The 21,208-nt window shown below is 33.6% G+C and overlaps 1 protein-coding gene and 1 long non-coding RNA gene across 2 annotated transcripts; one reads left to right on the top strand and one right to left on the bottom strand.

Annotated features, from left to right (window-relative positions):
* The first annotated feature begins 1,131 nt into the window (after nt 1-1,131).
* On the top strand, nt 1,132-2,923 carry LOC150031901 (uncharacterized). Its single transcript, XR_016525460.1, has 2 exons — nt 1,132-1,687; nt 2,241-2,923. It is a non-coding gene; the product is annotated as an uncharacterized LOC150031901 (long non-coding RNA).
* A 3,997-nt stretch (nt 2,924-6,920) lies between these two features.
* PPC4 (phosphoenolpyruvate carboxylase 4) lies at nt 6,921-19,836 on the bottom strand. The gene is made up of 20 exons (XM_039051165.2): nt 19,371-19,836; nt 18,811-18,974; nt 18,353-18,467; nt 17,922-17,999; nt 17,762-17,830; nt 17,516-17,594; nt 17,331-17,407; nt 17,114-17,209; nt 15,684-15,825; nt 14,679-14,810; nt 14,265-14,338; nt 13,890-14,135; nt 12,509-12,634; nt 12,330-12,431; nt 12,053-12,199; nt 9,322-9,420; nt 9,098-9,186; nt 8,538-8,664; nt 8,260-8,466; nt 6,921-7,985 (listed from the first exon to the last, which is right to left on the bottom strand). The coding sequence occupies exons 1-20, from the start codon at nt 19,524-19,526 to the stop codon at nt 7,161-7,163; spliced, it is 3,150 nt and encodes a 1,049-aa protein (XP_038907093.1). The 5' UTR covers nt 19,527-19,836; the 3' UTR covers nt 6,921-7,160.
* Nucleotides 19,837-21,208: the final 1,372 nt, after the last annotated feature.

Genomic DNA, 21,208 nt, shown 5'->3' with positions numbered 1-21,208 from the left:
TTTCTAGATTCGATATTCACATTAGAGATGGAATGATTTTTCTATTATTTCAAAAAAAAATGGAATAATAAAAAGGTAAATACAATGGGTAGCATTTTTAGAGTTAATAATAAAGCGTATAATAATATTTTTAAACTATTACAAATATAACAAAGTTTATTAACAATAGACTTTTGCCAATGAATATTCCTACTAGCGGTATGATCTGTCACAGATAGACTATCTAATTTTGTCATATTTATAATTTTTTTACATTATATCATATTTATTAATACTTTGGACCTGATTGTTATATTTGCACTTGTCCCTAACAATAATATGGATCTAATGTTAATAATTAAAAAAAATTAAATTATTGGGAAGAAGGGTGAAATGTTTATGATTTAAATTCTTTCATGATTTTTTTATATTTAATTTTTCAAAAAAAAATCCATTTTATTAATATTTTCATCAACAAAACTTTGACATTTTCATTTTTCCATATATACACACAAACATACATACGTCTAAAATTTGAAATTAAAATTAGGAAAAGGAGATGAAGCACTGTGAATCCAATTTATTGATGGATGAAAGTGAGATCAAGGGTTGTTTTTAACAAGTCCATAGCTCGCTCCTTCTCTCTCGCAAGGTAATTTTTTTGTAAGTAAATATTTATCTATATCCCTAAATTTTAGGTTGTATCAATTAAAATTATAATGAATTAATAATTCTATCACATTAAACTATAATTTTTTTTTGTAAGTATATCAACTTCACGCTCCCATCCCGATTCATTCGACTAATATTGAAATTACACTCATAGATTTAGACTCTTTATTATTATTATCTTTCAAATAACGGTTTTACAAATGCATGGACGATCCTAAAAAAAAATCCGACTAAAAGTCCAAACTCATTTATTTATGAAAGTTTAAGGGTATTAATTGATACAAAATTATAAATTTCACACTACGTTTTTCCAAACAAAATATAATATATTGTGTAAACTAATATACTTACAACAATTCAAATTGATACAATCCCTAAAGTTTTAGAAGAAAAAATTGGTTTTTTTTAAAAAAAAAAAAAAAAAAAGAGTACTTTCTCTATCTCTATCTAGAAATTAAAAAGAAAAAGAAGGAAGGGGGGCATGAGAGTGGCAGTGTGAATAATCCAAGAGAAGTGAAATGAAGGTTGTGTTGTACTAAATTCATAGCTGTGTTTACTGTAATAAGGAAAAGAGAAAGGGACAAATGAGAGTACTTTGTTTCAAAACTGCTTCATAAGATTGAGCTTCTTCTGTTCTCTTTAACTTCTTACTTTGAAACACACCAACCTCATTCTCCCAACCCTATCACCTTACTTAATCACCCCCCCAAAAAAAGGCACTACACAGAGTAGGTAAAACCCTTTCCCTGGATTGAATTTATATGACATGATATACTCAGTATTTAGAGGTTAAACAGGGCTGGGGGCAAAGGTGAGATTGGACAATGAGAACGTGTTACGAGGTGTATACTCCCATTGGGGGGGGTCCGAGGCGTCACAAGCACACGGTTCCTCGACATGAGCAACGTACCGAGCGATGTAGAGCTAGGTGCCGCTGCAACTCCTCCCGCTGTGTTGATCCTCTATGCCCACGCCCCAACGTCGATGGCTGGGGGAGACAGACTATGATATTGAGTCGCTGGCTTGCGGTCACTAAGTATCTTATCTATAGCTAGCTAATTAAACAAATTGAGATGAAAATGAAAAACATCCCAATGTTGGATTTTGACAAAATATTAGAAGTGTAGTTGTTCCACATGAGAAAAGTTCAAGTCATGGACTTCAAATATTATAAAAGGAGTTTATGTCTTTGATTTCAAGTTATTCTAGTTAGAAACACTTTGAATTTAGGTGTGTTAACTCTAGTTAAATTCTCTTTTGTATTCTCTCGTTTTAGAGTTAGATTAAAGGATATGAGTAGTATAAAAGATTTAACAGAGTGTTTTTGTAATTAGGATTAAGAAGAAAAATTATTCTATGTGATTGTAATAGTTTTTCACATAGTGGGTTTTTTTGGTCCGTGGTTTTTTCTCCTGCTTAGAGCTTTTCACGTTAATTCTCGTGTTTCCTATTTTTATTATTTTCTTTTAATTTCTCTCTTATATTTTTGTTTATTCTTATAGTTGAAGTGAGAGATTTTTCTCAACATGTGGTATTAGAGCTTTAAGTTTGTAGTTTCTTGAATTTATGAGTATGTTCTATGGTTGCAGCATTGTTTGAGCTTCCACATTAGAAAAGAATTCTGAAGATGGCAATCCATACTTTTGAAGAAAGACAAAGTTTATTCTCATAGTATATTCGCTTTATCATGATAGAGGAGGTGATTTTAGCGGTTCCACAAGTTTGCATACAAAGCATTGACTTGGTCGTTGTGGAAGGTGTATGGTGAAAGTTATGTCGAAGGCTAAAGGACTTTCAAGTCAGCCAAGTAGGTGGAAGTTGCATTGTTTCAGCAAGGTTTATTGACGTGTGACAAAAAGAGGAATTTCTTGGAATGTGAGTATTCCAAGTGGTCTAGTCTTTATGATAGAATGTTATAATTCTTTGAGTTGAGAATTATGATAGTCGGTGAAGATAATAGATGTTACAGAAGATGTGAATTCTTCAAATATCTTGCCAAGGTAGAATTTCTTGCATTTTGGCAAAATATTAGAAGTGCAATTGTCCTACATCAAAAAAGTTCAAGAAAGTCATGAGCTCTAAGTACTATAAAATGAGTCTACGCCTTTAGTTTCAAATTGTCCTAGTTAGAAACATTTTAAGTTTGGATGTGCTAACTTTAGTTAAATTTTCTTTTGTATTATCTAGTTTTAGAGTGGGATTAAAGGGTATGAGTAGTATAAAAGCTTTGAGACAGTATTTTTATAATTAAGATCAAGAATTATTCTATGTGATTGTAATAATTTTTCACATAGTGAATTTTGTCTACTTCATTAAAACTTTTTCTACTACTTTATTAATAGTTTGTAATAGGTATAATTTACTATTAATTTAGAGTTCATGAAATGAAATAATATATATATTTAAAAAAAAAAAAAAAGTAAATACTACCATGCAAAATTTTCCAATTTAAATCATTTTTATTTTTTTCGACAGGTAGCTCTCTCTTTCAAAAAAAGAAAAAAGGAAAAAAGGAAATAGAGCCTTGTCTTGGACATTAATTACCATATGTTTGTTTTCAAACAAAGGACACACCCTACAATAACTTTTGCTTCATTTATAGAAATGTCATTATTTCTTTAAAACGTACCTCACTCTTTTAACTAATGTTTGTCGATTATTATTGGCTGTTGTCATTTCTTTTGGTTAGTGTTTCAAATCTTTTGAACATTTTCATTTTCAATTGTCGTTTCAATCATTTTCAATCACAAATAAATGTTTTGTTTTCAATTCACTTTTTCATCTTTACCATTTTTTAGACTTCAACTTTAGCCGTTTGCGGGAGTAAAAACTCGACGAATCTTTACCTCGTTTGACTATGAGGGATATCAAATTTTTATCTTTGTATTATATGGAAATATTTGATGACTCAGAATTTTATCAAATTTAACATCATTATTTTGAATTATGTAGAAGAATGAGTTGAACAAACTAATTAGCTAGAACCCTATAGGTATGTAATTTGAAATTTTCTATATCTATATCTTTTTTAACATCTCCAAATATATTAATGGAACGATAATGCACCAACTTTTTGTTAAGACGTAAAATTTTAAATTAAAAATTATCTTAAGAATAATGATGGTTAATTACACATTTACCCTTTTCTCAAATCTATATGTTCATAACATTGTCCTTCCAATTTTAATGAGATCTTACCAAACCATAGTTTATTACATTCATATCTTTTCTAGCCTTGTTTCAAAGTTAAATATATGAAATTATGGCCCCCACCCAAAAAGAACCACCAAAGAGCAATCAAAATCAACCTAAGACCATAGTACTAAGAATAGGGTGGAATAGAACCACTTGACATTATAGCACAAAGATAGATGTAAAAAAATATATATATAATAAATAATAATAAAAGAGGAGAGAGAGAAAATGTACTTAATTAAACCAAGGAAACAGTACATATGTATGTGTCCCTCAATAGACATAGTTTGGGAAGAAAGATGGTCTATTGTAACCTTTGAACAAGCAACTGTTGTTTTGTTTTGGGGTCCCTCATCTTTATTTTTTTACTTTAATTTGTAGTACTATGAACAATGCATAAACATGTGGCTCTTCTTTTCTTTTAGATTTGTACTTTTCTACTACCATGTAGCTAATAATAAGCCTAGCTAGCTGATTCACCATACAACAGTTACCATGAAATTTGAAAGTAACAAAATTTCAAACCTTCTTTCTCTCATTGTTTTTTTGTTTTGTTTTTTTAAGTACATTCACTCATTTATTTTGCATCAAAGTTTGTAAAGTACTACAACAAAGTTATAGTTATTTTCACTCTACTTTTTTTTGGTTGGGTAATGGTAATTTATACTCACATAGTTTGTCACAATCTTCCTTTTCTTGTTCTAGTTTAATATGTGGGTAGACATTTCAACCTCTAACTTGTATACTTCGCCCTCTTATTGGACCGAATTGGTCTTAAAATGTTCAACCCAGACCAAAGCCTAATGGGCTTAATGAATGGTTTGGGCCGGATCAAACTGGCCCAATCTAACGCATCAGTTTAGTTTGGTTTGTTATATCAAATTTTGGGTTGACAACAAGAATGACCAAATTTAATTAGTCATTTTGAAAATTGACCATTGGATTTCTTTATTAGATATATGGGCAAATAATTATCCAATCAATTAATTAATATTTTCGAAATGTCTAAACTACCCCTGACAACCTACCTATAGAATCTAAATAAACAAACATAAAATGCTTAAATTATATCAATTTTTTTCAAATATCATATTTGATATTATTTTCAATTTCAAATTTTTATTTTATCTAAATTTTCAATTTCGTCTTTTTTACTGATTTTAGTTTTTGGTCTCTGTCGAGGACAAGTCTACTCTGAAGGTTTGACTTAATCGATCAGATCCACTTGTGCATAGATGAAAGGCTCAACTTAATCGACTATTGACCAAGAGTTTAAGTTGTAAAGTCTTTTTTTCCAAAGTGATTCTTATCAAGCCATTGTGAAAAGGTAAGCGATGGTGTTGGTATTAACCAATTTGCCTTAGGGTCTTAAACCCACCTTGACAATTCGATCAAGAAAGGATGTATCATCGTCGAATATTATTTATTTCTCTTCTATTCACAAGATCTCCACAATTGACATCAACATCGCATCATAGTTGGTTAGTAATTTCAATTCGATTTTTAATTGAGATTTTTATATTCCAATCTAAATTTGTTTCTTTCTTCATGAATTCAATTATTTAGATAAAGTTTTTATCAATCCAGCCTTCACTTTCTAAACTGATATTTTGTGTCTAGAACAAGAAAAAGTATTGTTATAGAATTTTGGATAAGTTCAAGAGCTGGTTAATTGATTTTCAATCACAATGTATTTGTTGGGCGTAGTTTAGAGAATAATTACAGTGTATTTGTAAATCACATAAATATTTCATTGGAAGTATCACCAAAAACTTTCATGAGACATTTCATGACTACAAAAACCTCCTTCGAATTACAATGTAACTATTTTTTCCTTTGCACATTACTTTTATCATAGATCTTTATTTTCTCCTAAAATATCTCCCACGTTTTTAATCATAAAATAGTATTGTTTTTTTTTTTTCAAATATCAAAACTAAACCAATTTTTTTCAAATATCATTTTATTTATTTGTTTTGACTTTTTAATCTTTTTTCAACTTATTTTATGTTTTTGTATTTTGATTTTTTAATTAGTTTGAAAATTTTATATAATCAAATAATTCAACAGTGTTGCACGCCCTCTCCACATCTTCTTTAGAGTGAAAAGTGAAGACAAACCAATCACATTTAAAGTAGTATAAAGGAGGAAATTATGACTGCGATGATAAATTCAGAGACAATCATTCTATTCACGACAAGCACCATTGCTAGGGGTTGAGGCCATGATGGAGCCTGTATCGGAGGAGTTGAGATAGAAGAAGATGGAACTAGAGTGATCAATGGTGGCTTCGAAGGAGTAATAAATGAAGCGGGTGGAGAAGGATCTGAAGCTTAAGCTAGTGGGGAAGTTTTAGTGGAAGGAGAGAAAGTCACGCCCAACGGAGGAAGGGTAACTTGGTTGAAGAGGTTGGTGTGGTGCTCAGAGCCGGGCAAAGAGAGACACCAATAGTCTCTAGATATTTATTTTAATTACAATGTAATTACGAATATTTCTTAATAAGTCAATTGCAATCTCATTTGTATAGTTGGGATAGTTTAGATTTTTATACATTCGTTTATCTTTTATTTTAAATTCGCTTTGCCATTTTTACGAATGAAATGTTGATTTGCTATTTTTACAAATGAAAAACTAAAATCTGTTATTTCTCTTATTAGCCCAAAAAATTAGGTCAGAATGGGAACAAGAAATGGAATTAGACGGATAAATTTTAAGGTAATTGCAATAGATAATACTTTTAAGAATAATAATTAAGTGTATAGTGCAAAATCTATTAATGATAGACTTCTACCAGTGACATGGTCTATCACTTATAGATTCTACCAATGACATGGTCTATTACTAATAAAATCTAAGAATTGGATCTAAATTTTGCTATCTACCGATCTTATTTCTTATTGTACTATATCTAGACAAGATTTGCTGTGTTTACAACTTTCCCTAGTTTTTAAAGACATTAGACATATTGGTAATCAGGTAACATAAACAACAAAATCAATGAGGCTTGAGGATTAAAGTTACTAGAACAGTTTCTCGAGCGTTCAGCATTCAGATAGATACTGACCAAAGAAGAATTTACGTAAAATGTTCCAAATAATTTAATTTAAACCATTACAATCCTTAAACTAGATCATAATTTAATTCAAACCATTACAATCCTTAAACTAGATCATCAACATTTTTCTTCCAATATACGAACTTTGCTTATTTTTTAAGCACAATCCTACATCCAAATAGAGACATGCCTCTTATTCTAAGCCTCTTACTTAGTAAGAACCACTTAACCTGATTTAACGAAAGTCCCCCACCACACCTTAACCTGTGTTCCTCATTCCAGCTGCTATCCCATTGATAGTTATCAGCAATGCATCTCTTAGTTTGTTGTTCCCTGCATCACATCTCAGCCTTTTTAATATCTCCACTTGCAGTAAGTTCAAAGGATTAAGATAATGGAGCCTGCTTTCAATCAGCTTTCTCAAACTCCGATTGTTCTCAGATAGTTTCCCATGCCTGCTAACTACCAATACATATTTCTCTGTCTCTACTAGCTCTTTCCTCAATGTTGATCCAATTTCGCGCCGACTCTCCGACACAAGGACTTCATCATAATGTTTTGCAATGTGAGTATCAGCTTTCCCTAAAACCATCTCTATAAGGTCTAGGGTGCTCTGGAAGAAAGGCCATTCTTTGTACATTGATTTCAAGTCTTCAGTGTGACCCTTTTCACATACTCCTTTTAAACCTGCCCCAACTCCAAGCCAAGCTGGAAGAACAGATCTAGTTTGTGTCCAAGCAAAAACCCATGGTATAGCTCGAAGATGGCCGATCCCAACGGAGGTCTTTCTTCTTGTTGGGCGGCTTCCAATGTTAAGGAAGCCAAGCTCTGCCTGAGGAGTGGCCTCATTAAAGTAAGAAATGAATTCTGGATTTTCATATACCATGCTCCGGTAATTCTCACAGCTGATTTTTGAGATCTCCTCCATGAGATTACGCCATTTTGTTTCTCGAGGTGGAAGTGGCGGACGTAGAGTTGAAAGGAGTACGGCCGTGGTATATATCTCTAGCTGTCTAACAGCAGTTTGAGGCAACCCAAACTTGGCCTGCACCATCTCCCCTTGCTCGGTTGATCGTAAAGTACCCTACCAGATGTATTACATTGATTCAATATGTCAAAATGATGATTTGTAATCTGAAATTACATGGGGGACCAAACAATTTGCACAACAAATTCCCACACCAGAAAATTAATTGGGAAAGGACACATAAATTTAAAGATCCAATGACAGACGTGAAATGGTTATCTCCACATTGCATTCTAACAAAGATCAGAATCAATTCAGCAGGAATCAATGTTCTTAATCTCTAAAGAGAGCCAAATAAATATCATTTAACTCGGATTATTTTTCAACTTACCATTACCGAACCTGGAGGCTGGGATTGAATGGCCAGATACGTTGGCCCTCCCCCACGGCCGATGCTCCCTCCACGCCCGTGAAACAGGGTAACTTTAATACCATACTCGTTACATGCAGCCACAACGTCTTCTTGAGCTTTGTAAAGTTCCCATGCAGCAGTGAAGCGCCCAGCATCTTTGCCAGAATCAGAATAACCTACCATGACCTGTCCAGATGAACTTTTTAATAACTGAAATAGTGACAACCAGAAAGTAGATAATTTTTATGTTATCATACCTCTTGATGTCCATTATGGTTCTTTATGATGTGCTCTCGATACCAATCAATAGATAATAGTTTCCTGATCGATGATCCTGCTTTCCTCAAGTCGTCCACAGTTTCAAACAGAGGAACCACCCGCAACCTAGTTCAGGAAATATTTTAGCCCATGGATAATCTTTGCTACATCTAAATTAGCTCTCTCCTACCCTCTTTAATAATCGTCTTCGGGAAAAGTTCAAATAACTACGCGACTGTTGTAAGCCAGTCAGAAGAGTCAGGAGACCAGTGAAAATCTTCTTCAGTTGGTAGAAGAAAAATACAATATGAAACTTTTTCTAGCTGTTACAGCGAAAACACATGTTGAATAATCAATAACAGTTTTGAATTCTGCCTGCATTTCCAGGACATGAACACCAACCGTTTGAACTTATTTCATTATGCAATATGTTTTAATTGATAGAACCAACGTCGTACAACACAGCTTTCAATAATAATAATGCAAAAAATCACTTTACCGGTTCATACACAAGGATTTTGCAGAGTTATTGTATTGAATGTTTAGCCTTAAGACTTACGTTCCACCAGGACATGGTCGTCCTAACTCGCCACTAACAGCAAGTCGTGCATCTTTCTGCAGAAGTTCCACTGCAAGGACGTCACTTGCCTGCAGTTATCAGGTACAATATACTTCTATAAAAAATCAGAAAATAACATTGTTTTTGTTTGGAGAAGGTAGCACTGCTACTGGATTCAATACCAAAAGAAAATAAAATAAAATAAAAAACGATCATTATCGTACATTTGAGGCCATAGAGATCACATAGGCACCAAGTGATTCACTCCCTAGCTCAGCAGCAACACGGAAGGTGTCCAAAACTTCCTTAACATCAGGAGGAACCTGAAAGGGAACAATTAAGCCGAACATAAGTATCTAAAGTTTAAAGGGGAAACTAATGCCGAACTTACCATCATGCTGAAGCAATCTGAGAACAAGATTCTGTCAAGCTTTTGGCATTATCACAATTCAGTAGGAAACTTTATAGTGGTAAAAACATGCATGTCAATTAAGTTAGCACTTGCATACTTGACCTTCATAACTTCATAATCACAATTTTTCCTTTTATTTCACACAGCAGAATTTTGAAAACTGGCTTTCAATCCTAAAAGAGATAAAATAAGACATTCAAGAAATATATCATACAAGAAAATTCTTGTCACCACATAAGTCTCTAATAGCCTAATCTTCGAGAAAATTACTTTTCCCTTCAGCATATCTTTATAGTTAAGGGAGCTATTTGGAAAGTTTTTCAAATAAAAGTTTCTGAAAACTATTATATAAAGTTGTTCTCAAAAATAGGTCTGAGTTCTTCAACGTGACGTGAATGTTATACACTCAGAAAAATTATTATCAAGGTAGGCCCTAGACTGTTTAGAACATAATCTTTGTATTAGTGAAGCCTTGACGGAAGAGTAGCTTTGACATAAAGGTGAGTACGAGGTTATCTAGAATGAACTGGATGAAACAAGAAAAATTGTAATACTTTTTTCTTTTTTTCATAGAGTTGCAAATTTCAAGAGATGCAAAAACTTGATTCATTGCTTGTTTGCCTCAGGAGACAACGAGATGAGGAGTGTAGCCCTTCTTCCTTGTATACTCTTCAAAACTCTAAGCATTCATATGAATTTTGAAAACTCTTCAATCCTAAGAGATAAAATCATTCAAGAAATATATCATACAAGAAAATTCTTGTCACCACATAAGTCTCTAATAGCCTAATCTTCGAGAAAATTACTTTTCCCTTCAGCATATCTTTATAGTTAAGGGAGCTATTTGGAAAGTTTTTCAAATAAAAGTTTCTGAAAACTATTATATAAAGTTGTTCTCAAAAATAGGTCTGAGTTCTTCAACGTGACGTGAATGTTATACACTCAGAAAAATTATTATCAAGGTAGGCCCTAGACTGTTTAGAACATAATCTTTGTATTAGTGAAGCCTTGACGGAAGAGTAGCTTTGACATAAAGGTGAGTACGAGGTTATCTAGAATGAACTGGATGAAACAAGAAAAATTGTAATACTTTTTTCTTTTTTTCATAGAGTTGCAAATTTCAAGAGATGCAAAAACTTGATTCATTGCTTGTTTGCCTCAGGAGACAACGAGATGAGGAGTGTAGCCCTTCTTCCTTGTATACTCTTCAAAACTCTAAGCATTTCATATGAATTTTGAAAACTGGCTTTCAATCCTAAAAGAGATAAAATAAGACATTCAAGAAATATATCATACAAGAAAATTCTTGTCACCACATAAGTCTCTAATAGCCTAATCTTCGAGAAAATTACTTTTCCCTTCAGCATATCTTTATAGTTAAGGGAGCTATTTGGAAAGTTTTTCAAATAAAAGTTTCTGAAAACTATTATATAAAGTTGTTCTCAAAAATAGGTCTGAGTTCTTCAACGTGACGTGAATGTTATACACTCAGAAAAATTATTATCAAGGTAGGCCCTAGACTGTTTAGAACATAATCTTTGTATTAGTGAAGCCTTGACGGAAGAGTAGCTTTGACATAAAGGTGAGTACGAGGTTATCTAGAATGAACTGGATGAAACAAGAAAAATTGTAATACTTTTTTCTTTTTTTCATAGAGTTGCAAATTTCAAGAGATGCAAAAACTTGATTCATTGCTTGTTTGCCTCAGGAGACAACGAGATGAGGAGTGTAGCCCTTCTTCCTTGTATACTCTTCAAAACTCTAAGCATTTCATTGACAGTTTAAACGGATATCTAATTAGGAGGAAAACAATGTTATGGATTGGTAGTTGTAAGGCATATGGGCCTATAATAGGTATATGTGGTTTTCTTCTGGTAAAAATGGGAAGTTAACAGGTTGAACATCACTAAGGTTTTGTTTTTTTTTTTTTTTTAAAGGAAACGAACACTTTTTATGGAAATAATGAAAAAGGGATTCGCTCTATGGTGTGGATGATAATTATTGGCAAGATCTAATAGAATAAGGGTTTTAGTTTTTGAAATGTGGAACTTGGATTATTAATTGTTTACGTTCAACCAACTTTTCAATTTAGGTTAGCCTACGAAAATGAGATTTTCTTCCGAAGAGTTTAGACAAGGAGATCTCTTTCCCCCGTCCCCTTTCCCTTTTTCCCCGTCATCTTAGCTAAGTGGCTTCGTTCCTTTTCCCTTGGAGATTGAGGTTTTGTGGTGTGGTATACGTTTGTGGGTAAAGTATTCGGGTGGGCCACCACCTCTAGGATACTGTCGAAAGCAATCCCTCGTCTCCTTGTTTTCTTATTTTTTTTCAAGACATTGTCATTTAGAGTGAGATAGGTCCCAAATCCATCGTCACATGGGATAATAAGAAAGGGGAAATAAAACGTTGAAAATAAGCAGTGACTTTTGGTCAACGGTTTTATACAACTACTGTGCATATTGTCCTCCAATAAAATATCATGAATCGTTAAAGAACTTCTATTAGTTCAGTAACAAGTTGTATCAGTTTTTCAACTAACGTTTTACCTCAATACTTGGAGGAACTAGCGGTCGCTTCCCCTTCAGCTCTCTTGTTAAAAATTCCAACTTCCTTTCTTCATCCCAGTCACTATATGTACCCATGTCCAAATAAGTTGTAATGGCGTCCAGAGTATCAGCATGTCTACCAGATTCCTGGTTACACATCACAATCATAACCTGAATACTTCTTCCCAAGGAAACTTAGGAACACAATGATATACCAAGTTAATGTTTCTGACATGCTACTTCATAGGAAACAATATTTGACTAAAATAGGGTTTACCTGACGTAAATCTAGCTTCATTAATACAATACCAAATGTAGCAACTCTTCTAATCAGATCAACTAACCGACCATCAGCAAGCACCACAGATCCACATGATTGCTGCATGAATGGTGTGGTATGTTAATTTATGAATAGACCAACACTTTAAAAAGATATGAGAGAGAAGTCTGGATTACCAGAGACTGATAGCATAGAAGCAGCGGCTCCAAGAGTTGATCTGCTGTCTCATAGTAATCCGAAGGATCTTGTTCACAAGGAAGATCCTCAAGAAGCAGCTCCAGCCTCCTCCGTGTTTTTACAAGCTGGCTCACCAAAGATCACGTAAAACATTCAAAACTTTTACTAAATGAAAAAAACATAATAATGTACTTAAATAGAAGATAGCACCATCTTTATACTCCTGTTTTTTTTTTCTTTTTCTTCTTTCTTTTTTTTTTTTTTTTTTTTTTGCAAAAGTAGTATACCATATTTTCCAATTTTTAAAATATGACGTGGGATGTTATAGGTTTTTTTTTATTATTTTGTAATGTGTCATTTTTGTAAAAATGAAATGAAAAAGAAAAAAAAAATATTTTTTTCTTTGAGTTCAAACATGTGTGGACGGGGATTCAAACCTCTGTCATATCAGTCGAGGGCATATTCCTTAACCAATGGAGTATGGGTTGAAAATTGATTGCTATAAAATATGAACATAATAAATCATTTTATAATGATATTTTGGTAATTCCATCTCAAACGTAAGTATGCTGCAAATCTTATTTTAGATTAGGCTAGTATGAGACTAAGCATGTTATTAACCATACTGAGAAACTTTTCCAGAGAATGTGACACAAACAGGAAAACATGGACGACTTTAAAGCAACAATCCTCCTATTTATTTACCACATCATTAGTCAATACTTCTTTTTTGTCCCATCTAAATGCTAAAGCGTGTTTAATGTGGCATCCATTGATGCCTGATAGATATTCCCACATACAATAAAAAGTCAAAGACAAACAGAAAGATAACGGCAAGAAAGAAAGAAGAATGGAGATCTAGTTCTCCGTATCTGTGAGAATAACTTTTGCATTTAACTCATTAAATAACATATGTGGATATTTGGACTTATTCATTCACACCTCAACTCCGTAAATTGAAATGTTAAATAAGACAGTTCAAAATCAAATATTTGCCAGATCATTGATTGATATCGATGTCTAGATTTGAAGACATTCAATAGAAAATTTCAGGAGCCAATTATGAGAAAACAGAGATGCCAATTCCAATTTCAATTCCAAAAGTTAATAACCCATACTACTGGTCTCCTAATAATTGCCTACACAGTAGTTTCAATATTTTGACCTTTCTTGGAGAGTTGAATTGCAAAATAACCTCTCTTTATGAAACCAATTTTTGAGAATCATATCATAACATTCGATGAATCTATCACCAACTGAAGGACCAAATTGTAAATTCACAGGTTATCCAGTTCAAGATCATAAATATGTCCCCAGTTTCCCATACAGTCAATTACGTTAACTTTAGCTTACCTAAGTTGCCAAAATGAAAAGTCGTACCTTGTCTTTTACCCTACCCAAAACAACGCGGTAGGGTGCAATGCCAGGACGTTCAGGGAGCCTGGGTTCTAAAAGCTTCTGAAAACTGGACCTCCCAATCTTAGATTCTGCAAACAGTTTCCTCTGAGCAAGGAGTTGAGTTGAATTGAAAGAGGCGTTACGAGACATAGAATTGGACTGAAATGCACTTGCACTAGATGAATTTCCATTTGATAAAGATGCATTTGTATTTGGAACAGTAATTTCCTAGTAGAAGGGACAAATAGTTGGAAAGCAAGAATGAGTGTTACTGGTAAAAATGAACACTATAAACATTTGTGCAGTAGATAAATGAGATCATAAATATCAATAAATGCACTCTAGATCTTGCTTCACCTGATTATTTGATGATGTATGATCAGTCCTCGGAAATTCGACCCTAGAATACCTGGATTCACCATCATTGCAATCTGCATGAATGGCTAAATGAGATTAACAACCATCCATTTCGGCAAGTGAGAACAGTAAGATTTAAGCATAATAAAAGGCACCCGTAAGCAGAAACAAGTCTTCTGTGTAAACAGAGGATAAAGAAGAGTGAAATCCTTTTTTCATAACAACTTTTACTTCTTTTTAAAAATATTAGTCTTTCCTCACCTCACGAAAATTTTAATAAGCCACATCAAAGAAATATTGCATTTTCAAGGAAATTTCAAATATGTCCAAATTTGAATTTGTTCGAGCAGGTATTGTCAAGATGATGATTTTTCACGACAGGAGTTGAGAATAAATCTCCGGAATATCCCATACCCGTGCATGAAGGTAGATCAGCCCTGAGTGGAAGTTGTCTGGGAAGTGCAGCAGCATGATGGCCCTGATTCTTCAATTCATTTTTGCTCGAAGACTGATTCCATATCTCGTGTCGATCTTCAGATACAGCTTCTGAATAAATAATGGGATAACCATAAATTTTAGAATGGGAATGACATGCTACAGAAATTGGCTAACCCCATATCAGACTCATTTGAATTAGATATAGAGAAGAGAATAGAAGTATGCAGAATTTCAAATATTTTGGAGAATAATAAGACACTGGACTAGAAACTGATTGTACGTGTACATGATTGAAAAAATTTATGATGTCGAATCAAAGTAGAAAAGTAGCATTTGTTTCAACAATGTTGCTGTGTTCCTGTAATCAAGAGCCTCAGATGTAAACATTCTTCATCACCTTATTTCTTCTCCTTTCTTTTTTCAGAAGCAATCAAAAAATGTTTCCATCTACGTTCAGTAATGTACTAAGAACCATTCATGAAACGTATATTTAGGGAACTAAAACTTGATAGCAAGGCCTCACCCTTCCGTTCTTATTCCAACTCAAATATTTCAAGAAGATGCATACCTTTTCGTGGTATACTCAAGGGATTGAACTAATGACTACTAAAACAAATTGTAACATCCATTCAGATATTCCCCAAGACTGAATTATCACCAACTACGACCAACTAACCAGCATTTTCTATCTGCGTTCACATGAGGCCTTGTGGCTAATCTAAATCAATATCCAGTAAGTAGTTGACAAAATTGTAACATCCATTCAGATATTTCCCAAGACTGAATTATCACCAACTACGACCAACTAACCAGCATTTTCTATCTGCGTTTACATGAGTTCTTGTGGCTAATCTAAATCAATATCCAATAAGTAGTTGACACAATTGAACTGAGAAAAAAAAATTGATGAAGTTTAACGATCAACTGCTTGGCCAAACGTCATCATTGTTTCTTAGCTTTCAAGCATTACAGATATATTACCCATTTCAAGAATTTCATGTGCCAGACCGTATAATCTATCGCTGCATCGGTTCATGGAAAGTTCAAATTGCAAGCTGTCAAGCTCTCGAATGTATAGATCAATAGCCATCCACCTAGACAAAAGAGAGACGTCTCTTGTGACCTGAAGAATATGAAGGGGAAAAATGCTTTTTTTACTTTTCTTTGAAGGAAAAAAATATCAAAAACTGCAACGTATGATGATAAATTCAATTCTAGAATGAAGCAGAACAATTATGCAATCAGAGAATATGTTTCATGGCTACAATACCAGTCATGGAACACGGTGAATAGCTAAGAAGCACCGACACTTTAATTTGGTTAGCAACACCTGGACACTCCGATACTTGTTCAACTCGTATCAAATACTTGTTAGTGCGATAGATATGAGATACTAGTTGTACAAAGCCAAAATAAGACCAACATTTGGTAGACATACATCAAACTCTTCTTACATATACTAAATCAATACATATATGAAAAAAATAATAAAATTTGAGAGCAAAATACATCAAATTAATTTTTTAAGCATAGAAATAAATAAACTAATTAATTTTAAATTTCCTTGTTTAAAAACGATATATATGTTAAAAAAAATGTATGTTTTAATAAATGTGTATTGCACTTGGTATTGCATGTAAGAAAGGTAATCCATGTAAAATCAAACACTACTCCAAAACCTACTCTTTTTCAATAGGACTCCAGACCTATCTGACACTATCAATATACAACAAGAGTTTTCTAGAAAAAGAACCAAATGAACCATCACAGAAAAGCTAAACCAAGCTAACCCATGAACAAAGAAAATGCAAATTACTTGAATATCCTTACAAAACAAAGCAAGCTCTTCACAAGAAAATCTATCCTCCACTAGAAATATATTAGGGAACAAAGTATTCACTGGCACAGAAATATGGGCCGACACATATTATATTTATATAGAATGACATTATGTCTTTTCATATTACACATATGAAGTATATTTATGCCGATGAATGCTATATTGTAAATGTAGACCTTGTACATTGAATTCTATCGAGATTTCAAGATCAGGAGCTTAGTGGAATACTTGAGTTGCAACAGTATGAGAGATATGGTTTGAGGAAGCCTGATATATGAGCCCCATTAAGTTTCAAATTTTCATCTCATGAAACAGAGTGGCAATGAGATTCATTTTGCCCTATATTTTTTACATTTTCTTTACAAGATTCCGTATTCTTCCAATATTTTTATTTTCTAAATGATGTCAAGATGAACCATACAACTACAACTTTTCAAGAAGGTGTTAAAATTAAATATTACCCCTTGGTAAACTTTATGTACACAGAGGTGATTTTCAAGTGGTGAAATAATGTTTGCGAACAATTTTATAGAAGAAGGTAATAAACAGAAGAGGATATTGAAAGTCTCACTTTTGCTGTGACATTTGGATTTCCATCCCTATCGCCTCCCATCCATGACCCAAATTTTATTGGCGTGCAAGTCAAAGGAAGCGACTTTCCAGTGTGCTATGAGAAGGATTGAGAATTGTAAAGTTGAAAAAAAAAATAAAGAAAATTCCAGAAAAAAAATAATGATGGCGCCATAAAAGCATTGAAGAATAATTAGCATCAGAAACTCGTGATAGACCTTCTTTAAGGCATTGCTGAGTCGACGTAAATAATAAGGAACAGCTTTCCACAGGGACTGTTCCACAATGTTCAAGCCTGAGAAATACAATTATAATTGCTAAAGTATACCAGTGCAGAAAAAACGAGATAGTTTAGCATCCAAATGACAGGTTTCTAATCTCAAAATTAAATTTAATTGTTTACCAGCCCTAGCTTCATCAACTGGTGTAGGCTTGTGGCGTCTAAGTTCATCTGTCTGCCATATTGAAGTTATCTCCCTCACCTAAAACGGAGAACAAACATAGATTAAATCAGAAACAAAACATAGACCAGTTGTTCTTTTTATCATACAAATTCCAGACTTAAAATCCCCTTCCCAAACCCCTCATGTTAGTTCCTAATAAAATGGGAAGAAAGAATGAGAAGTGGTTTGAGAAAATAAAATAATACCAGATCATCAATTAGCATTTCCCGATCTTCAGGACTCAGGTCGGGTCTGTCATTGTAGTCCAATAGATGCTGCAAATATCCTTAAATTAATCACCAAAGATAATATGCAACAAGGAGTAGGATGTTGATATTCATATTATTGAATTCACTGATAACATACTGCAATGCGGACATGTTTGTACTGCAAAGTACGACGATTTATTTGAGTTGGATGTGCTGTAAGAACAATTTCAACCTCCTGCAAAGATAAGAGTACAAGATTAAGAAGAGAATTTGACGTACTCCAAAAATTAAACAAACTAACACATAAATCACTAAATATTTTGGACCATGAAAACTGCAAAATCACATTAAAATGGTGCTTCGTCCTGCCAACTTATAATTATTACTTCAGCAGTCGGACAATGCGAATTGTATACTCGATGAATCCTACTGAGCAACCACTTGTAGCCAGTTCTAAATGATTTGACCATCCAATTGAGAGCAACTATAGTTTCCATTTTTTTTTCTTTTTCTTTTTCCTTCCTTCTCTGTTTCGGAGAAGAAAATATAACAGCTGGGGGAAAAAGAAACAAAATAACAGCAAAAGACCTGCTTGCAAACACTGTCGTAAAGCTCGTCAGGAGAAACTCCGCCCTGCACTAGCTGATTAAAAACTTCATCGCAGGATCTTGATAGAGGTGCAATATTTCTCGACTTACGAACCCTGTCAATTGTGAAAAGCAACATTCATTTCCAAGAAGATGATTCAAACGGCAGTCATTGTCAAAATTAAAATGGCCTTTTAATGAAAAAAATGCATATTTTCAACTGAAATAGTTTGTCCTATGATGTAGCCTCGTTCTCAGAAGGCTTTATTTCATTTTTCTCCAATTTTTCGGCAAGCCCAGAAGAACAACAGCATGGTGTAACTCAATTTGTTTCACAACAGGATCACAAATTCACCAATGCGAAACCCAGAATCCCTTCTCTTTTGTTAACTTCGATTCCGCATAAATCTAGTTTTCAAATATATGACTAAGTAATAGGTAGACTGAAAGTCAACCAACCTGTGGTGGGTTTCTGCAATCCCCATCAAATTGAGAGAATGGCTAAATGCACGAGCCAGAGAGAAAGCTTCCTCTAAAGTCATTTCCGACAATTCCGATGCAAGCTGCCTCTCAAGAAGATCTGCCGTATCCTCGATGCCCGCCATCCTCATATTGCAAGCGCTCTGTTGAAAAACGATACATCCGATTAAACATATAACTTCATTATCACACACATCCATCTTTCTCATCGATGCCACTTCACAGAAGTTCCAAACATATTGAAATCTCTGCCATGGACACAGAAAAGCTGCATCCTCGAAATCTCTAGCGTATTTTTTTGCCATGAACTTATGCATGATTAAGATTCCCCATCCTAGAACCCAAAAGAAAACCGAAAAAACATCGCACATCAAGCACATCATGAATTGACTCTTCCATTTCCCTCACACCAATGACCAATCTCAGTAAAACAGACTCGAAAGAGAAAACTATTCACGGGCACATAGAACAAGACAACGACCATTATGAAACACGAAAGAGTAAGCAAAAAGGAAGGATAGCGAGAGAGAAAGAGAAACCTGAGCGAGGACGCGAGTTCGTTCGAGTTTGTCCATGAATTCGCTGCCAACTTCGCGCTGTAAGACATCGTGAAGAAGGTTGTCAAGCAATTTACAGTCATCGTCGAAGCTTTGGAAGGAGATTTCTTCAGCGATATCGTCAGTAGTGTCCGTCATTGTTGGAAGGAAGAAATGCAAAAGAGGAAGGAAGAGAGAGTGAGAGGTTTAGAAGATGAAGAAATTAGATGAAACTTGAAAGGATGAAAAGCTGAAGAGAGGGATCATTCACTACTTAACTTAATTCTGTATGATTTTTTTCCTTTTTTTTTTTTTTTTTTTTTTTGGGGCCCAAAATTGGGGTACCTGGCAGCCAACTAGGATGTTGCACGTGGCTGGAGTGCCGAATATGGTGGGAGCTGTTAATGGTGAAGCGAGAGCGATTTTGTCACCAGGTGATTCTCCGTAAACAGCGTGGCCATTTTTCGATAAATAATTGAAGGCCGAAATAATAATTTATATTATATGATTTCCCTTTTTTTTTAGATATAAATAATATGTTAAATTATGTGTGTGGTGGCATAGCTTGGGACTAAAATGATGTACTCAAACCAAAAAAAAAGACTTAGAATGAGTATGGCTCATAATTGATGTGTATTTCTATATTGAGATCAAATATTCAAATTTCATACTCTATTTATTTTATTAAATAATTTACTTAGTATTTCAATTTCGATCAAAAGATTAAAGTTGGAAAATTGCTGATTTTGATCCAAAAAAAAATTCAATTCAAAAATAACCACATTTTTTAAATCTACTTTTGTTAACATCTTTTCCATTTTTTCAGTCTTTAAATGGAGAGACTCACCACGTGAAAATACAATTTTACCCCTTAATAAATGGTCATTGAATTGTCTTGAATATGAAATCACTCAACTTACCTAACTCACATATCTTAAATTAGAAACTTCAATTTTCAAGTTCACATTTTGTTTTCAAGATATAAATGTTTTACGTGAGGGTCTCAACTTTAGGAGAATAATTCTTTTTTAGGAGGTCCCAAGTTCATAAGAACAATTTCATACTTTTTTTAGAGTTCTAAAAGAGACACGTATGTTGAAAAGTAGTCTTTTGTTTTTGTTTATATATTGAAAGGTAGTCATTTGTCTCGTAAAGTTGATTTCGTAAGTAAATCTTTTGTCTCATGAAGTAACTAGACAAACTTATAACTTTACGAGACAAACGACAAACTATCTCGTTTGTCTCGTAATGTTGTAAGCTTGTCTTGTGAAGTTACTTCACGAGACAAAAGATAGAAATTAACTCGATTTTACAAGACAAAAGATATCTTTTGTCTTTCGTAAAGTTGAGTTCATTTATGTCTTTTGTCTCGTGAAGTAACTTCACAAGTCAAACTTACAACATGACGAGACAAACCAAGCTAATTTATAAACTTCCCACTATTATGTCTTGTGAAGTTTGTCTCTTGAAATTACTTCACGAGACGAACTGCATGAGATGCAACGATGGGAAGTTTGTAAATTAGCTTGAAAGCTCTTTGTCATTTGTCTCATAATATTGTTAGTTTGTCTTGTGAAGTTACTTCACGAGATGCGAGACAAAAGACATAAATGAAATCAACTTTACGAGAGAAAAAATTCAATCTTTTGTCTCGTAAAGTTGAGTTCATTCTATTTTTGTCTCGTGAAGTCACTTCATAAGATAAATTTATAAATTTACGAGACAAACGAAAAATTATCTCATTTGTCTCGTAATGTTGTAAGTTTATCTTGTGAAGTTATTTTACAAGACAAAAGACTTACTTACGAACTCAACTTTACGAGACAAACAACTACTTTTCG

This window comes from Benincasa hispida, chromosome 12, assembly GCF_027475165.1.
Source record: "Benincasa hispida cultivar pf3 chromosome 12, pf3_genome.v1.1, whole genome shotgun sequence".
NCBI classification, from domain to species: domain Eukaryota; kingdom Viridiplantae; phylum Streptophyta; class Magnoliopsida; order Cucurbitales; family Cucurbitaceae; genus Benincasa; species Benincasa hispida.
The sequence above is the reverse complement of the archived record's forward strand: the minus strand, read 5'-3'. Positions and strand labels throughout refer to the sequence as shown.

What these genes read in the sequence shown, in the direction of transcription:
- PPC4 (XM_039051165.2), bottom strand. Translation starts at nt 19,526, where the DNA reads ATGACGGACACTACTGACGATATCGCTGAAGAAATCTCCTTCCAAAGC. An exon ending in AGTTGATGAAGCTAGGGCTG is followed by an intron (nt 17,408 to 17,515) that starts GTAAACAATTAA and finishes TGTATTTCTCAG; the next exon opens with GCTTGAACATTGTGGAACAG. An exon ending in TGATCTACCTTCATGCACGG is followed by an intron (nt 14,339 to 14,678) that starts GTATGGGATATT and finishes CCATTCATGCAG; the next exon opens with ATTGCAATGATGGTGAATCC.